Genomic DNA, 16,625 nt, shown 5'->3' with positions numbered 1-16,625 from the left:
GACAGAGGTAAGAAGGCCCTGCTCGCAAGCTTCCAATCTATAGGGAAATAGGCATTGATGTACAAGAATAGTCGCTACATATTGCATAATGGACCAGCCAGATTTCTGAGATTCATAGTGGGCTGTATGAACCAGTCACACAGGAATGTTGGCCAAGGGTCAGGAGGATGTGAAAGTGAAAACAGAGAAAATATGTAACGTTATGTGTGGACTTTATAGTGGGGATGTAATTGGGTAGGATAGTTTACGGAGGGTATGTGGGTGGTTCTGGAATTTGATAAGCTTGCCTAAAGAGGTGAGTTTTCAGGGAACACTTGAAGGTTTTCAGACTAGAGCAAAGTCTTATTGTGTGTTGCATTCCACAGAGTGGGTACAGCCTGAAAAAAGTCCTGTAATCATGAATGGGAGCAGATAATGAGCGTGTAAGAGACAGATCTTCTGCAGAGTGGAGAGGCGCAGGTTGTGAGATATTACAATTAAATTGACGGTGTTACACACCAAAGTATTATTAAATGGCCACTAAAAAACAACAGCTTGCCATCACTATATTTTTATTTTGTTACAATTTTCATGAAATACAAAAAAATTACTATAGACATATAGCTGGTGTTCCTTTGCTTATCTTTTTTTTTCATAGTAAACATAGATCTAAAACTTTGGATCATGCCAACAATCCCATTTTTTCCCTTTTGTGCATATTTTGAAAGTCACAAGAGCCATGGCCTGCATGAGAGTAAGACACTATCATCCCATAATGGCAAGAGACAAGCAGTTTGGGTTTCTGCTAGATGCCCTTTACCGAAAGGACCCTGACATCAGTTACTATCCACTCGGACAGAGTGGGAACAGTAACCTGTGGTGAACGTACAAATTTCTACTATTGACGTCCAGATACTACAGTTGGGACAAAATAACAGCACTGTCAGGGCATGGAACTGCACTTCCATACTCACTGATGTCGCATCCGGATCTTACGATGAAGGGGAAACAAGCAGTTTGGGTGATTTGGGAGTGGCCTACTTTGTTCTGATCTGTGGGAATTTTAGGAGGTATGTGGTGTATGTTATAATGTTTATCTACATCAGTTTTACTACCAATTTCCCTTCATTTATTCCAAATCGGACAGTGAAACTCTCAAAGTACATAACCAACAGCAGAGGTTTGGGGGTAAACTTACGAAAGGATGATTTTAATCAAATTTCTAATCGATCTAAAAAAATGAATATTGATGTGTTTGAGGCTAAATCACACATTTACTAACAGACATTTTTTTTCAAGTGTAACTAATTGTGTGCGATTTAGTCCCAGAAACACATGTTGATTAATATCAGTCTTTAGTAAATATACCCCTTAGTCTTATCCATCACTAAATAAAAATACCCCTAAGGTAAAATAGTATATTAGTTCAACAAATGTGTTTGAATGAGAGACCACAATAAAATATATACTAATGCTCACCTGGGACAGCATCATAGGACTTCTCATGAAATATAAACCAACAGAGGACGACAATTTCTGATTGCAACAAAAAAATAAATTCAGGAACAAGACTATTCATCAGTCAGCTTGAGCTCTGACACTGATGTAAACTAAACAGTTCAGTTGCCTAGGAGATGATGTCACAAGCAGTCATTGTTAAGTCATGAAGCATCATGGATGTCCTATCAGCATGAAAGGATGGAGAACTACTGTATATAAAACCCCAAAATGTTAAAAGTATACTGTATGCAAAATAAACACTGGCTTTTCATTCCTTAGGAGGTCCAGACAGGGAAAATCTATATAGCGATATCTGAACACCAGCAGGACTGCTAATGAAATCTAAAGAGCAGGAGCCAATCTGGTGTGTGGTATGAAGTATTGGATACATGGGAAGTGTGATAAGCACTGCTCTCTCCCTGTGGTTCTGCACGAACACACAGATATACCCACTACATAAACAGTAGATAATCACAATCAGCAATATTACTCACCCATTTATGTGTTCTCCAATGTGTTCTCTCCCTGTAGTGTATTCTCTCCATTGCCCTCAGCAATCAACAAGCTGATAAACAGAATCACATCTTTCTTGCAAATACAATTCAGAATCCTCCCCTTAGAGCTCATTCTAGTGTCACGTATATATAAAAATAGACTGCCCGATCGGGTGGTTATTGTCGATCAGGTCCTCACCCCTAATGTATTCACACACACGACAGATAGGGTTGCCATCAGAATAGAAGTCAGAATCATATAGGTGGCCCATGAGATTTGTGCATTAAGGCTAATATATAGAGTACCAGACAAACTTACAAAATGAGACAGATGGGAGCAGAAATACAAAGGGGGTATATTTACTAAGCGGCTGCATTTAAAAAGGTCCCCTCCACTTGTCAGCAGTTCTGTGGGAGACAATGGTATGGAGCATATTTTATTCCAACAAAACCAATTAAAACCCAATAGGACTGTATCAGGAAGCAATGTTATAGTTAATTTTACTATTAAGTAGGGCAGTAACAGGGCCTACATACAGTTTCAAATGACGTAATACAGTATATAACAATGGGCGACATCCCTACACATCAATAATAATATGCTGACTGAATTCCTGTTGTAACGGATGAGGACTTTGTACATAAGAGGTAATGCTTAATGCCATCTCAGATTTAGCGTTATAAGACACACTGAAAATATGTTGCCTTAGGCTTTTATTAAATCAAGACAGACAGCAAACATAAAACACAATGTATTTAAATAAAATTGAGGACGTCCATCCAAATGAGATCTTTATTTGTCATTCCTAAAGAGTCTGACCACTTTACAGTGGTCAAAATTACAACACAAGAAGAAGGTTCTTAGATTTTTTTCTGATGTGTACTTTAGAAGCAGTAAGGGAACTATAAAGTTTCCCTCATTTAAAAAAAAAAAAAAAAAAGCTGGAAAGGCTTGGCAGTCTGAATATCCTAATCATGTGAATAGCAATATTCATTCTTCAAGCGTATTCAGCTGTTCCTCAAGTTCATCCAGATCTTCTCCAGTAAAAAGATTTTCATCAACAGGGACAGCATCCATAAAATGATTTTCCTGATCCTCTTCTCCACTTAGTTCTTCATAATCGTTATGTTCTCCGTTTCTGATTTCGCCTCCAGAAGCTTCATTTAGCTTTACGTCTGAAGATAAAATATGAATAATTAACAAATAAATGGATCCTGATAATTGGCGCAAAGGGAGCTGCCCTGCTTAGATTCACCAAATAAAAACCTCACCAATGGGACTCATAAGCTGGGCGCTCTATATACAATGAGTGAATGGAAGCAAATAATAATAATACATCCTTTGTAATGTTGATAGAAGGTACGTTGGTGGAGAAAAAGTTCTTCCTCTTTGTCTTCTCAACTCAAATATGAAATGTCATGCAAGAGAAACAAATAAGTGTAGTACAGTTTTCTTCCTTCCCATGGAGTCATTCAATTACGTCTTTTATGCCCACACTAAAGATGGGTGTGAAACAATCAGCGTACCCCAACTCACACATCTAAATGTAGTGCACGGCGTGTAAAAGGTATCTTTGCCACCAATGTACATCAACCACAAGTGACCAGTGTATAAAGAGGCAGAACAGGAGGTTGGAGGTGCGGTGTACACTAGGACGCTAGAAGCAGAATTAAGGAGAGCCGGACTACCTTTCTGATATTTTACACCAATACCCGTTTTTTCTACCATCTGGTAAAGCAGCCACCTGGTAATTTTACTCTATGCTTTTAATGGTTTTTGTTTTTATTCATGAGTCACATTAAAACTATGCATGTTTATCAATAATGAGTTTGATCATAGTGTTGATCTATTGACATATGCCAAGTGTGATTACAGAAAGTATATACCGTATATACTCGAGTATAAGCCGACTTTTTCAGCACATTTTTTGTGCTGAAAAAGTACCCCCTCGGCTTATACTCGAGTGAAGTGTAGCGCTGACCGGACGGAGTTCGGTCAGCGCTACACAGCACAAACACACAGCCGCCAGAGCCGGCAGCTGCGTGTTTGCTGTAATCAGCAGCCGCTGAGAGTCTGTCAGACTCTCAGCGGCTGCTGCTGCTCCCACTGCGGGAGCCATCTTCCGGCTCCCGCAGTGGGTAATGGGAGACACGTCGTCATGACGACGTCTCTCCCATGCAAAGCGGCCGGAGGAGCGGATAGCGGCGGGACCAGGAGTTTCAGGTAAGTGATTTTTTTTTTTTATTCTGATCACATCTCTCTCTACTGGGGAGGGGGGGGGGCTACAGGGGGCGATTACTGCAGGGGGCACTACCAGAGGGGATTACCACTGGAGGCACTGAAAGGGGGGGATTACCACTGGAGGCACTGAAAGGGGGGGATTACCACTGGAGGCACTGAAAGGGGGGATTACTACTGGGGGCACTACCAGCTGCTGCCATTTCCCACACTAGGCTTATACTCGAGTCAATAAGTTTTCCCAGTTTTTTGGGGTAAAAGTAGGTACCTCGGCTTATATTCGGGTCGGCTTATACTCGAGTATATACGGTATGTGATAATAACATACACACCCATATTGCATAAGGTGATTATTGACCAGAAAACCACCAACATCACCTATGTTTTCTACTATCTTTATGGGTAGATTCATTTGTGTTTTTACCATGTGTTCTTTTGAGGTCTGGGGTACAACAGAATTGTTTCCTAAGACACTCTCCCCACTTTTTTGTAGTGCAGTTGTGTATCCCCACACAATCTTTTTTTCATACTGTATATAAAGAGGCCCCAAAAGGTACAAGTATAGCATACCGCACTCAATATAAGTGAAGAAGGTTTCAAACAAATAAAAGGTATCTTTGAATCAGCACAATTTAAAGATGGAGGGCGTGCCCTACTCAAGGTAGGTATAACTCTTTCAAAGTATCTCTCGGTATCTTTATATACTTCTATTAGTCATCCCCAACACATTATTCTCTCAACCCTCGGTGTGCAGTCCAGAAAATATGACCAAAATAAATAATAATTAAAAAAAACAAAAAAAAAACTTTATTAAATAAAATCCCCAAAAAAGGGATATCCAGAGAAAACTGTTTTAAAAATACCTAACAAGACCACTAAGGGTCCGATGTAAATAATGTTCATTAGAATACAGAACACAGTCCAAAAATAAAAATGATTAAAAGACCAAATCTTTCATTCATTTATAGGTGATTACAGATTATGCCTAAAATTCATAAGATGTAGAGAAAAGGCTTTTCACACTCTTTGCTGGTCTGCAAGCACTTGTGGTACGCTATACTTATACTATATACTAGGGAATCTTTATACACTGGTCACTTGTGGTTGATGTACCTTGGTGGCAAAGATACCTTTACACGCTGTGCACCACATTTAGATGTGTGAGTTGGGGTACGCTGATTGTTTCACACCCATCTTTAGTGTTGGCATAAAAGACGTAATTGAATGACTCCATGGGAAGGAAGAAAACTGTACTACACTTATTTGTTTCTCTTGCATGACATTTCATATTTGAGTTGAGAAGACAAAGAGGAAGAACTTTTTCTCCACCGATGTACCTTCTTCTATCAACATTTCAAGAGATGTATTATTTGCTTTCATTCATTCCTTGTATATAAAAAATATGAATATAGTAAGAAACTATCAGGAACGTTTTGTTGTAAGGCCTTCCTGTCTACCTGACAGTCTATGAATCTGGAGAAGGCAATGTGTGTTATCCTAACTGCATAGCTTTGAACATGTATTGCAAACACTATTTTAAAGGACAACATAATTTCACTTCCAGTCTACTGCACTTTCATGGAGAAAAAAAAACCCAGATGTTATAAACGTGGTATTTGTCTGACAGAATCCAAGTCGGACACTACTGGTAGAAATACATTTACACAATTATAAGAGGCAGTTTGGAGTTATTTGAGGTACAAATCAATCAAAATAGAAGAGGGATCGATAGAGTAGAGAGCAAGGGTGAGAGGCAAGCAGAAAATAAATGGTCCGTAAGGGTAAGGTGTAAATGTCAAGCGGCAGCTCCAACAGTTTTATCATTTAGTGCCTCCTCCTCAGCTTCCCCCTCTAAACCTTACGGTCTAGCAGCGCACCCAGATTGGATGGTAGAGGAATCATTATTTAATGATCGCCATTCTCTAAACACATACCTCTATCAAACACTCCTTTCCAACAATGGAAGTGAGGCGTTTTTACATTTTTCTAGTGCTATAGAGAAAATTAATGGTTTCCTATCCTCATCCCAGTTACTGGTCTTGTTAGCACATAATTCCAGCCTTGTATGGTGAAGGCTCTTTTTCAAGGTGGCTAATGCTCTTAGACTAGAATTACTTGGTTATAGCTGCAGTGAAAGAGAAATTGCTGGAGTGTACGTGCTTTTGAGGACGACGACTATGTTTATTAAAACAGCACTGCCCTTTAAAAGTACACAAACAAGAAATGTAGACATTCATATATTCAACATGACAAATGTATACAACTATATGTGCAATATCTACCCTAGGGTGTACATACCAGGCTGGGACTAAGAGCTGGACACACAGTAACTGTAAAGAATGTTAGAAAAAGACGCATGTTCGATAAACCTACCATCTTTATCTGTTGAGGAGACATATGTGCTGAAGCGCTCCAGGCTGGCGACTGTAATTCCCGTGTCATCAACGTCTTTAAGAACAAATCTGCTGAGATCTATCTCTTTAATATCTGAATTGTCCGTCTTTAAAAGAAAAAAAAAGAATCAAAACATACGTACACACTCAATGCATTTCACTTATTGCTCTACAGTTTCTTCAAAATGTATGGAGCCCTGTAAGTGCCAACCTCCACCTTATTACACGTGTTGCTCTGCGAAATTCTAAGGCTGAAGCAATGTGCACGACACCTGTATTTTGATCAGTCTCCTTCTATTCAGTTTTCTGATGTAGAGAGAAACTGCTAGTGCAGAAGAATGCTTTACAGAGGTGGAATGTGAAAAAAATAGAGCAAATTTAAATTTTTTAACTCCTCTCCCAGTGTGCTGCCTCTATAAAGTGCCCATGTGTACTCTGTTTCTCTTAGCAGAGATCTCTGGTAAGCATCGGCTTTTCCCCATTCACAGGTCAAAGACAGCAACTGATGGTCTGAGTACAACAACTGGCTGCTGCATAGGTTCAAAGAGCAGAATAACTCCTAGATGCCTGGGGTCCAGGACTTTAAAACCTGATCACTCTTCAACCATTAGGAAGGGAATTTCCGACATGTGAAGTGAATAACATTTAATACATAACATTGTAATGAATAACATTTAATTCATTACAATGGCACCTATCAAGCAAACACTGCGTTCCACAGTGGTCGAAGGAGGGAGCATGACCAAAAAATATGGAATATATCTCCCACACAGCCGCAGTTTCTCCAGCATAACTGAGAGATAGATGGCCATATCTTATGTAGACGCTCTGGAGTGAAGTATGCTCTCTGGAGCAACTTATAGAACATCTCTGAGTGGTTAATGCACTTGGATACAATAAAGCAAATGCGAAAAATTATAAAAAATTATATCCCACTCCTCTTCAGTGAGAATTCGGTCTAGATCCTTTTCCCATTTAACCTGGGCTGGTAATTTCCCTTTTTTATTTATCCGAGTCAAATATTGATATAACCAAGTAATACCTCCTTTGTGATTCGAGGATCTAAATCGGGATAGCAGTAAGAGAGGGAAATAAGGTTTTTTGAGTGGAGATTGAAGATGGCTTTGCAACCAGTGGTGTATCTGTAAAAAATCTTGTTTCATCAGACCAAAATGCGTCTGCAGAGAAATAAATGATGCAAAATAATTTCCTATAAACAAATCACCCAAGGTTAAAAGGCCACCCTCCATCCAGGACCCCAAATGTAAATTAATGATCAGCTTGGCTACCGTAGCTAAAGATAAAGTAAAAGGTAGGGATATCTCCTCTTCAGAGGACATCAGTTTGTGCCAAGCAGTCAGGGTGGTTTGGATTGCTATACATAAATTAGACTTGGGGGGGAATAGTCGAATGGGGAATCCAAAATAAATCCGAAAGGGGATATGGAGAAGCGTATGACCTTTCAATAAGTACCCAGGGTTTGGGAGAATTAAGTGTAAGCCAATCTCTGGCTTGGCTTGAGGAGACCGGCTGAAAGATCGCTTTCTAAATCTGGAAAAGCAACTCCCCCAGCTCCTTTGGGGGGAGACAGAGTGCGCCTCGCTATTCTTGGTTTGTTTCCTCTCCAAACATATGTATTAATAATCTTAGAACATTAAATATGTACTTAGGGAATGGTCTAGGTATAGTATGAAACAAGTACATTAATTTGGGGAGAAGGACCATCTTTGCTGCTGCAATCCGTCCCAACCATGACACTTCATGCATCATCCATTCCCCGGTCAGTCTCAAAAGCCCTCAGCAGGGGATCATAATTACAGTGAACAATATCACATTCTCTAGCCAGTATTTATATAGCTCTTTCAACTTATTTGATAGAGATTTGGTTATATTGAAAGGTAGAACTTCTGTTTTGTTAGTATTCAGTTTATAATAAGATATTTTGGCATAGTCTTCTAAAACAGAATGTAATGCACAAAGAGACCTCTCTGGGCGAAGTAAACATAATAAAATAACATCAGCGAATAAACTAATTTTGTTGACACACCTCCAAGTGCAGGGCCATGTATATGGGGCATCAATCGAACCATCTCAACCAAAGGCTCAATTGCAAAAGGGGGACAGAGGGCACTGTTCGTGATATCGAAACTAGAAGATAAACATCCATTTACAATCACCTTTGCAGAAGGTTGAGTATATAGCGCTAGTGTAGACTCTAAGATTCTTCCCTGAAAACCAAAATGACATAAGACCTTCTTTAAGTATCCCCAATGAAGTCGGTCAAATACTTTCTCAGCATCAAGGGACAGAACTAATAGTGGTTCCTGAAGGCGGTCATAATGCTCTATAATATTAAGCACCCTCCTCGTGTTATCTGGAGCCTGTCTGCCCATCACAAACCCAACCTGGTCGGGATTAATGATAGCCGGGAGAAGGTGGTTTAATCTACTAGCAACCATTTTGGCAAACAGTTTAACATCTGAATTTAGCAAAGTGATTGGTCGATAATTGGCTATTAGTGTGGGGTCTTTACCAGATTTCGGGATGGCAATTATATGCGCTTCTAGCATTTCTTTTGGAAATTGGCCGGTATCAGAAGCTTTATTAAAAACTGACAGTAGGATTGGAGCTAAATCAGCTTTAAATACTTTATAAAAATTTGCAGGATATCCATCTGGACCGGGCGCCTTATCTAGTTGCATCAAATCTATTTCCACCTCCTCCAGCGACCAAGGGGCACCAAGAGACAGACAGGCCTCAGAGTTCAAATTAGGAAGAGAAATTTCCTTTAGGAAACCTTCAATATTGACATCACTAGATTGAAGGGTGTTGGAGTCATCTTTAAGGTTATATAAATTTAGCGTAAAAACTGGCGAAGGCATTAGCTATCTCAACTGGGTCTGAGACTTTCGCACCCAAGGAATTATAAACCTTGTGCACCCGTTCCCTTGCCCTGTTCCCTCTCAGTTTACGAGCCAACAAACAGCTGGCCCGATTTCCAAAAACGTAGAACTTTTGGTTTAATTTAGTGATATTACTCTGTACCTCCTGAAGAGAAAAAATATTCACCTCATCTCTGGCAGTTAATAATTGTTTGAACAACTGTTTATTGAGAGGTTCGGCTTTATTTGCCTCTTCCAATCGCGCCACTTCAGCTTCTGCCTGCTCATAACTTTTTTTTATATTCTCTTTTCTGTCTAGCAGCTGCCTGAATAGCAGAACCCCTTATAACCGCCTTCAAAGAACACCAGAAGTTAAATAATGTAGTTTCTTCAAGGTTATTGGTACTAAGAAAAAGGGAGAGGGATTCTTGTATAGGTCTATGAGTCTCCGGCAGAGACAAAACACCACGGCCCAACCTCCAGGGGCCTGGGGCCACTTTCCTAGTTCCAATATTCCAAGTAAAAAAAAAAGGGGGGAGTGATCTGACCAAGTCATGGGGAGGATATCTATTTTACTCACAAAGGACAGAATCCACTTATCTGACAGTGTCAAATCAATCCCAGAATACGATTTGTGGACACGGGAGTAAAAGGAATCGTCCCTCACTGTAGGATGTTTTGCTCTCCATATGTCAAACAGGTCAAATTCTGCTAATAACTGTTGAAACCCTTTTGAAAAATCATGTGATTGGCTTCAGCAAGGTATTGTAGACCTTGATCTATCCATCACTGGGTCTAGAACTAAATTGAAATCCCCCAGGAGTAAAATAGCTCCCTTAGCATACTTCTGGAGCTTAGTGAAAAATCTTACAGAAGGCTAATTGTTTAGTGTTAGGTACGTAACACGAAGTGAGTAACTTCAACATTGTCCAATGTTCCCACTGGTATTACATACCTTCCATTTGGGTCTGTATAATGAGATGACAAGATATGAGGACAATGTTGAGAAACAAGAATGGCTGCTCCTGCTTTTTTATTGGGACCATTAGCCGTATAACAGTGAGGAAAACTGGAATTGTTAATTGGGGTTGGCCAGATCACTGAAAATGTGTCTCCTGTACTGCAACAATCTGGGCTTTATATTTATGAAAATAGTTAAGAGCTAGCTTTCTCTTCTGAGGTGAGTTCAGGTTCTTTTCGTTTATAGACATTATTCTAACCATTAAATCCTGAAAGAAAATAGAAGCACTTCACTGGGATCAAGGTCATACAGAATAATATGCGTAATGCACACCTGGCATGGGGAAAAAAAAAAAAAAGGGGGAAGACTGGAAAAAACACATGCAATAAAAAGGAAAAGGGAATAGTAAACAGAAATGACTCCGCTTGGGGCCCACAGGTGCCACCATAAACTGCGACTCCTAAAACAAGAACTAGGGGGGTAGTGGTTGGACCCCCATCACTTTTTTTTTTTTTTAAGTGAATCAACACACACACACATAGATATATATAGATATATATATATATCTATCTATATCTCCTAACTTTAACCTGGTGTCACAACGCCCGCTGTAATTGTAACATAAAGAAGTAAAATTTACTTGTCACTCCTAGCAGGCATCTCAGCCTCAAACAACAATCATAAAATCTCCTTGCTGAAAGGACCATTCCAACTCATAAAATACTGAAAAACAATATGAATATCCTATTAAGTAAAATAAGAAAAGAACTATACCTCATCTCACAGCTTGTCAAAAATCTAGTGAATCAACATGTAAATTGCCGCTACTCAATGTTAACTAAGCTCAACAGAACTCTCATAGTATATTCAAATTATACATAGAATAGCAGATATAAGAGATTGAATCAAAAACAATACTCATGCGTTAGAGTTCACAGTGGACCAATCTTTCTGTGGTGGTCGTTCGGACAAGAGGTCAGAAAAGAGTCCAGTAATGTAACATTTCGAAAGAGCTTTTACTCCTTCCTCTAGGTTGTTAATTGTGGTAGTGGAGCCATCCCGTGTTACCACTAGCTTGGTGGGAAATCCCCAGCGGTAGAGGATATTAGCTTTCCTACGAGCGCTGGTGATCGGGTAAAAAGAGCGTAGTTTGGCCAATGTTGCCTGTGATAAGTCCCCAAAAAGTTGAAGACAAGTAAGGACATCTGCCGTATCCTCCGAAGGTCTAGCAGCTTTTAATATAGCCTCTTTAGTATGAAAAAATGGATTCTCATCAAAATATCTATGTGGGACCCCTCGGGTGCATTTCTGGCTTTGGGAAGCCTATGTATCCGGTCAATTAAAAGATCAGCTCGGATATTAGGCAGAAGCTTCCGAAACAGATCCTGCACATATTCCTGTAGACTGCTATGCGAGACAGTTTCCGGAACTCCTCTCAGTTTAATCTTACTTAGTCTAGACCTGTCTTCCAGATCAGTCACTTTATTACGGAGAGTAGTAACCTTGGCTTGCAAGGATTCATGTAGAAGAATGAGGTCATTATGTGAACCCACTACCTCTTCCATTTTGTTTTCAAGATGATCCGTTCTATCGCCCAAGTCATCTATGGACTGTTGGCATTCCTGGAGGGTCGTACGAAATTCAGCAGCAACGTCTTTCTTGGACTGTGCTAGTAACTGCTTCATAGTGCCAACCGCAAAGCATCACCATCCCCCGGCGAACTCGGAGCAGAATCCATTTGTGTAAGGGAGGGTCATATGTTAGATGAAAAGGTAGCAATATCTTTTTGAGCAGATGACAGCGTTTTTCTGTTGTTTTTAACAGGAAGAGATGTAGGTTAAAAAAAAAGCGACCTTAGAGACAGATTTGGATACTTTAGCTTTTCTTGGACGCATGGTTAGTTTCGGAGACTCTGGTCAGCCTCAAATAGTTAATCCACCGCTTAGAGAAAGACTAATATTATACGGGTTTAGGCTCCACTGCGTATGACAGTGAGGACATAAGACACATCTGGGTGATAGGAGGTTTCCTTAATATTATATTCCTTAATATTAAATCATCAGACTGGTATTATATAGTCCCACCAGGCAATGCTGTGCATCTTATTTGTAACCCATGGAAACTTCGGTATATGAGTTACTAATATGAACTGATTGTAATGACAGCTCAGACCATACACAAAGCACACCCGGCCCTGCAGAGAGCCAAAATTATAATATAGATAAGGATAAAATAGCAGACACTCCTAGTATGAGGCTGACAAATCTTCATATGAAAAAAAATAAAAATTATATATTTATTTATTATCTGTGGTCCAGCACTCACACCTTATCTTGTAATTTGCTGGGGTGCTTCTTTATAGTTTCCACTGAACTGTGGGTAACCCAATGATAAAGGATATCACATCTACTATACGTTGAGATAAAGGCACTCGCCAGACTTTTGAAGTCAAAACATACTTTAAGTTTTATTAGCATGCACATAATCCATAGTTGCCAACGTTTCGGTTCCACTACGAACCTTTGTCAAGGCTTCATAAGAACACAACAGACTAAAACAGAAAGCAATAATAACAAAGAAGTGTCACATAAGGCACAGTAATGTCTCCCAGGCCCTTATCAAAAAAATTCAAATGAGATGAAAGACATCCTGTATCTGGTCTAGAGAATCAGTAAATCAATGCTGAATTTCACTCATGTAGCAAATGCTTAAATGGCATATATTGGTATATGTTAACCAGAGTGCAAACTCATTTATGTAACAAAAGCATGTATGAGTATATGATAGCCAGAGTGTATAATCACTTATGTAACAAATGAGCATATTAGTATATGTACTCTAGAGTGTGATGACATCATACAAACAACTAAATAGAACTAAAAATAAAGGCTAGTATAATAAATAAGCTATCCATAAGAATTAATTAGTGTAATCAACGTCATATCATTTGAATTTCTTTGATATTTGGTAAATGTGATTTGATGTATTTTAGTTACAGCATAACACAATTTTTGTTGTGTAATAATTTTTAAAAGTTCTAATATATAACCAGATAAGGGCTTGGGAGGCATTACTGTGCCTTATGTGACACTTCTTTATTATTATTTCTTTCTGTTTTAGCCTGTTGTATTCTTATGAAGCCTTGACAAAGGTTCCGGAGCGGAACCGAAACGTTGGCAACTATGGATTATGTGCATGCTAATAAAGCTTAAAGTATGTTTTGACTTCAAAAGTCTGGCGAGTGCCTTTATCTCTACACATAGTAGATGTGAAAATATAAATATACATACATACACATAGATATACAGTCAGGTGCATAAATATTGGGACATTGACAGAATTTTCATATTTTGGCCTCTATTCACCACCACAATGGCTTTGAAATGAAACAAACAAGATGTGCTTTAACTGCAGACTTTCAGATTAAATTTGAGGGTAATTACATCCAAATCAGGTGAACGGTGTAGGAATTACAACGGTTTCTATATGTGCCTCCCACTTTTTAAGGGGCCAAAAGTAATGGGACTATCAACTCAAAAGCTATTTCATGGACAGGTGTGGGCTATTCCCTAGTTATTTCATTATCAATTAAGCAGGTAAAAGGTCTGGACTTGTTTCTAGGTGTGACATTTGCATTTGGAATCAGTTGCTGTCGACTCTCAATATGAGATCCAAAGAGCTGTCACTATCATTGAAGCAAGCCATCATTAGGCTGAAAAATCAAAACAAACCCATCAGAGAGATAGCAAAAACATTAGGTGTGGCCAAATCAACTGTTTGGAACATTCTTAAAAAGAAAGAACGCACCGGAGAGCTCAGAAACACCAAAAGACCTGGAAGACCACGGAAAACAACTGTGGTGGATGACAGAAGAATTATTTCCCTGGTGAAGAAAAACCCCTTCACAACAGTTGGCCAAATCAAGAACACTCTCCAGGAGGTAGGTGTATATGTGTCAAAGTCAACAATCAAGAGAAGACTTCACAAGACTGAATATAGAGGGTTCACCACAAGATGTAAACCATTGGTGAGCCACAAAAACAGGAAGACCAGATTAGAGTTTGCCAAACAACATCTAAAAAAGCCATTACAGTTCTGGAACAACATCCTATGGACAGATGAGACAAAGATCAACTTGTACCAGAGTGATGGGAAGAGAAGAGTATGGAGAAGGAAAGGTACTGCTCATAATCCAAAACATACCACCTCATCAGTGAAGCATGGTGGTGGTAGTATCATGGCGTGGGCATGTATGGCTGCCAATGGAACTGGTTCCCTTGTATTTATTGATGATGTGACTGCTGACAAAAGCAACAGAATGAATTCTGAAGTGTTTCGGGCATTATTATATGCTCATATTCAGTCAAATGCTTCAGAACTCATTGGAAGGCGTTTCACAGTGCAGATGGACAATGACCCGAAGCATACTGCAAAAGCAACCAGAGTTTTTTAAGGCTACAAAGTGGAATGTTATGCAATGGCCAAGTCAATCCCCTGACCTGAATCCGAATGAGCATGCATTTCATTTGATGAAGACAAAACTGAATGGAAAATGCCCCAAGAACAAGCAGGAACTAAAGACATTTGCAGTAGAGGCCTGGCAGAGCATCACCAGGGATGAAACCCAGCGTCTGGTGATGTCTATGCGTTCCAGGCTTCAGGCTGCAATTGCCTGCAAAGGATTTGCAACAAAGTATTAAAAAGTGAACGTTAGATTTAAGATTGTTTAGTTTGTCCCATTACTTTAGGCCCCTTAAAAAGAGGGAGGCACATATAGAAACCGTTGTAATTCCTACACCGTTCATCTGATTTGGATGTAATTACCCTCAAATTAAATATGAAAGTCTGCAGTTAAAGCACATCTTGTTTGTTTCAATTCAAAGCCATTGTGGTAGTGAATAGAGGCCAAAATATGAAAATTTTGTCAATGTCCCAATATTTATGCACCTGACTATATATATAGGCTGTAAGGGGTTGTAGCAGAGTTATGGCCTCCCCAACTCCCTCTCTTCAGCAATACTAGCTGGATCACGCAAACCCCAGTACTTGCCTTGCACTCCAAGCAAGTCAGAGAGCCGGGGCGTCCGGCGGGGGAACAATCAGCCCTTCGCAGCAAGCAGGGCCATGTAGCTGGAACTTACCTTCAGCGGCGCAGCAGTCTTCGGCAGGCACCCAAAAATTAGGCCCCGGCTTCACATGTGGCAGTGGGCCGCAACCCGCAAGAGAGGAGATCTCTTCCGGCTCCATGCATGCCACTAACCACCACCGGGTAGCGTAGGGGGGCACAGGTGGGACACTTTAGAAGAGCCGGGGGCTCGAAATAGCCATCCAGTGGGGCAAAAAAACCACAAACAGGGACAGAGCTCCAAGACTGCGTGTCTGTCTCCAATGGATGCCAGGCCACGCCCCTTGAACACTCAGTTCTTGAAGTTGATGTGAAGAAGGAAAAATAGCAAGCGTAAGGATCTGAGCAACTTTGACAAGGGCCAAATTGTGACAGCTAGATGACTGGGTCAGAGCATGGGGTGGGGAGCAAAGGCTAGCCTGTCAGTCCTATCCAACAGAATAGCTACTGTAGCACAAATTGCTCAAAAATGTTAAAGCCGACAATTATAGAAAGCTATCAGAACATACAGTGCATCACAGCTTGCTGCATATGGGCCTGAGTAGCTGCAGAAAGGTCAGGGTGCCCATACTGAACCTTGTCCACCGCTGAAAAAGCCCACAACGGGCATGAGTGTGTCAGAACTGGACCATGGCGCTATGGGAAAAATGGCCTGGGCCGATGATTCACGTTTTTCTGGACCGCCAGGTGCATGTGTGTCGGTTACTTGGGAAGGAGATAGCACCAGGATGCACCATGGGAAGAAGGCAAGCTGGCACAGGCAATGTGATGCTATGGGCAATGTTCTGCTGGGAAACCTTGGGTCCTGGCATTCATGTGGATATTACTCTGACAAGTGCCACTTACCTAAACCTTGTTGCAGACAAGTACACCCCTTCATGGTCTTATTCAGTAGGATAATGCACCCTGTCACACCGCAAAAACTGTTCAGGAATGGTTTGAGCAACAAGAAGGTGTTGAAAAAAACAAGTCCGAGCCATAGAGTCCAAACCTCGCAACTTAAGCTGAGTACACACAGACGATATGCCGGCCAAATCGGAACGACATATGAA

General features: G+C 40.2%; 1 protein-coding gene across 1 annotated transcript in view; it reads right to left on the bottom strand.

Annotated features, from left to right (window-relative positions):
* Window positions 1–2,317: 2,317 nt before the first annotated feature.
* The window catches only part of ZC3H15 (zinc finger CCCH-type containing 15), a 41,671-nt gene continuing 27,363 nt past the window's right edge, over window positions 2,318–16,625 (bottom strand). The window contains exons 9-10 of the mRNA XM_088466678.1: window positions 6,586–6,712; window positions 2,318–3,149 (exon numbers count right to left, since the gene is read on the bottom strand). Coding sequence (XP_088322804.1) covers window positions 2,965–3,149; window positions 6,586–6,712 — 312 coding nt within the window. The 3' untranslated portion in view covers window positions 2,318–2,964. The remainder of the gene's footprint in view (window positions 3,150–6,585; window positions 6,713–16,625) is intronic.

This window comes from Taudactylus pleione, unplaced genomic scaffold, assembly GCF_031769625.1.
Source record: "Taudactylus pleione unplaced genomic scaffold, aTauple2 ptg000066l, whole genome shotgun sequence".
Lineage (NCBI taxonomy): Eukaryota > Metazoa > Chordata > Amphibia > Anura > Myobatrachidae > Taudactylus > Taudactylus pleione.
The sequence above is the reverse complement of the archived record's forward strand: the minus strand, read 5'-3'. Positions and strand labels throughout refer to the sequence as shown.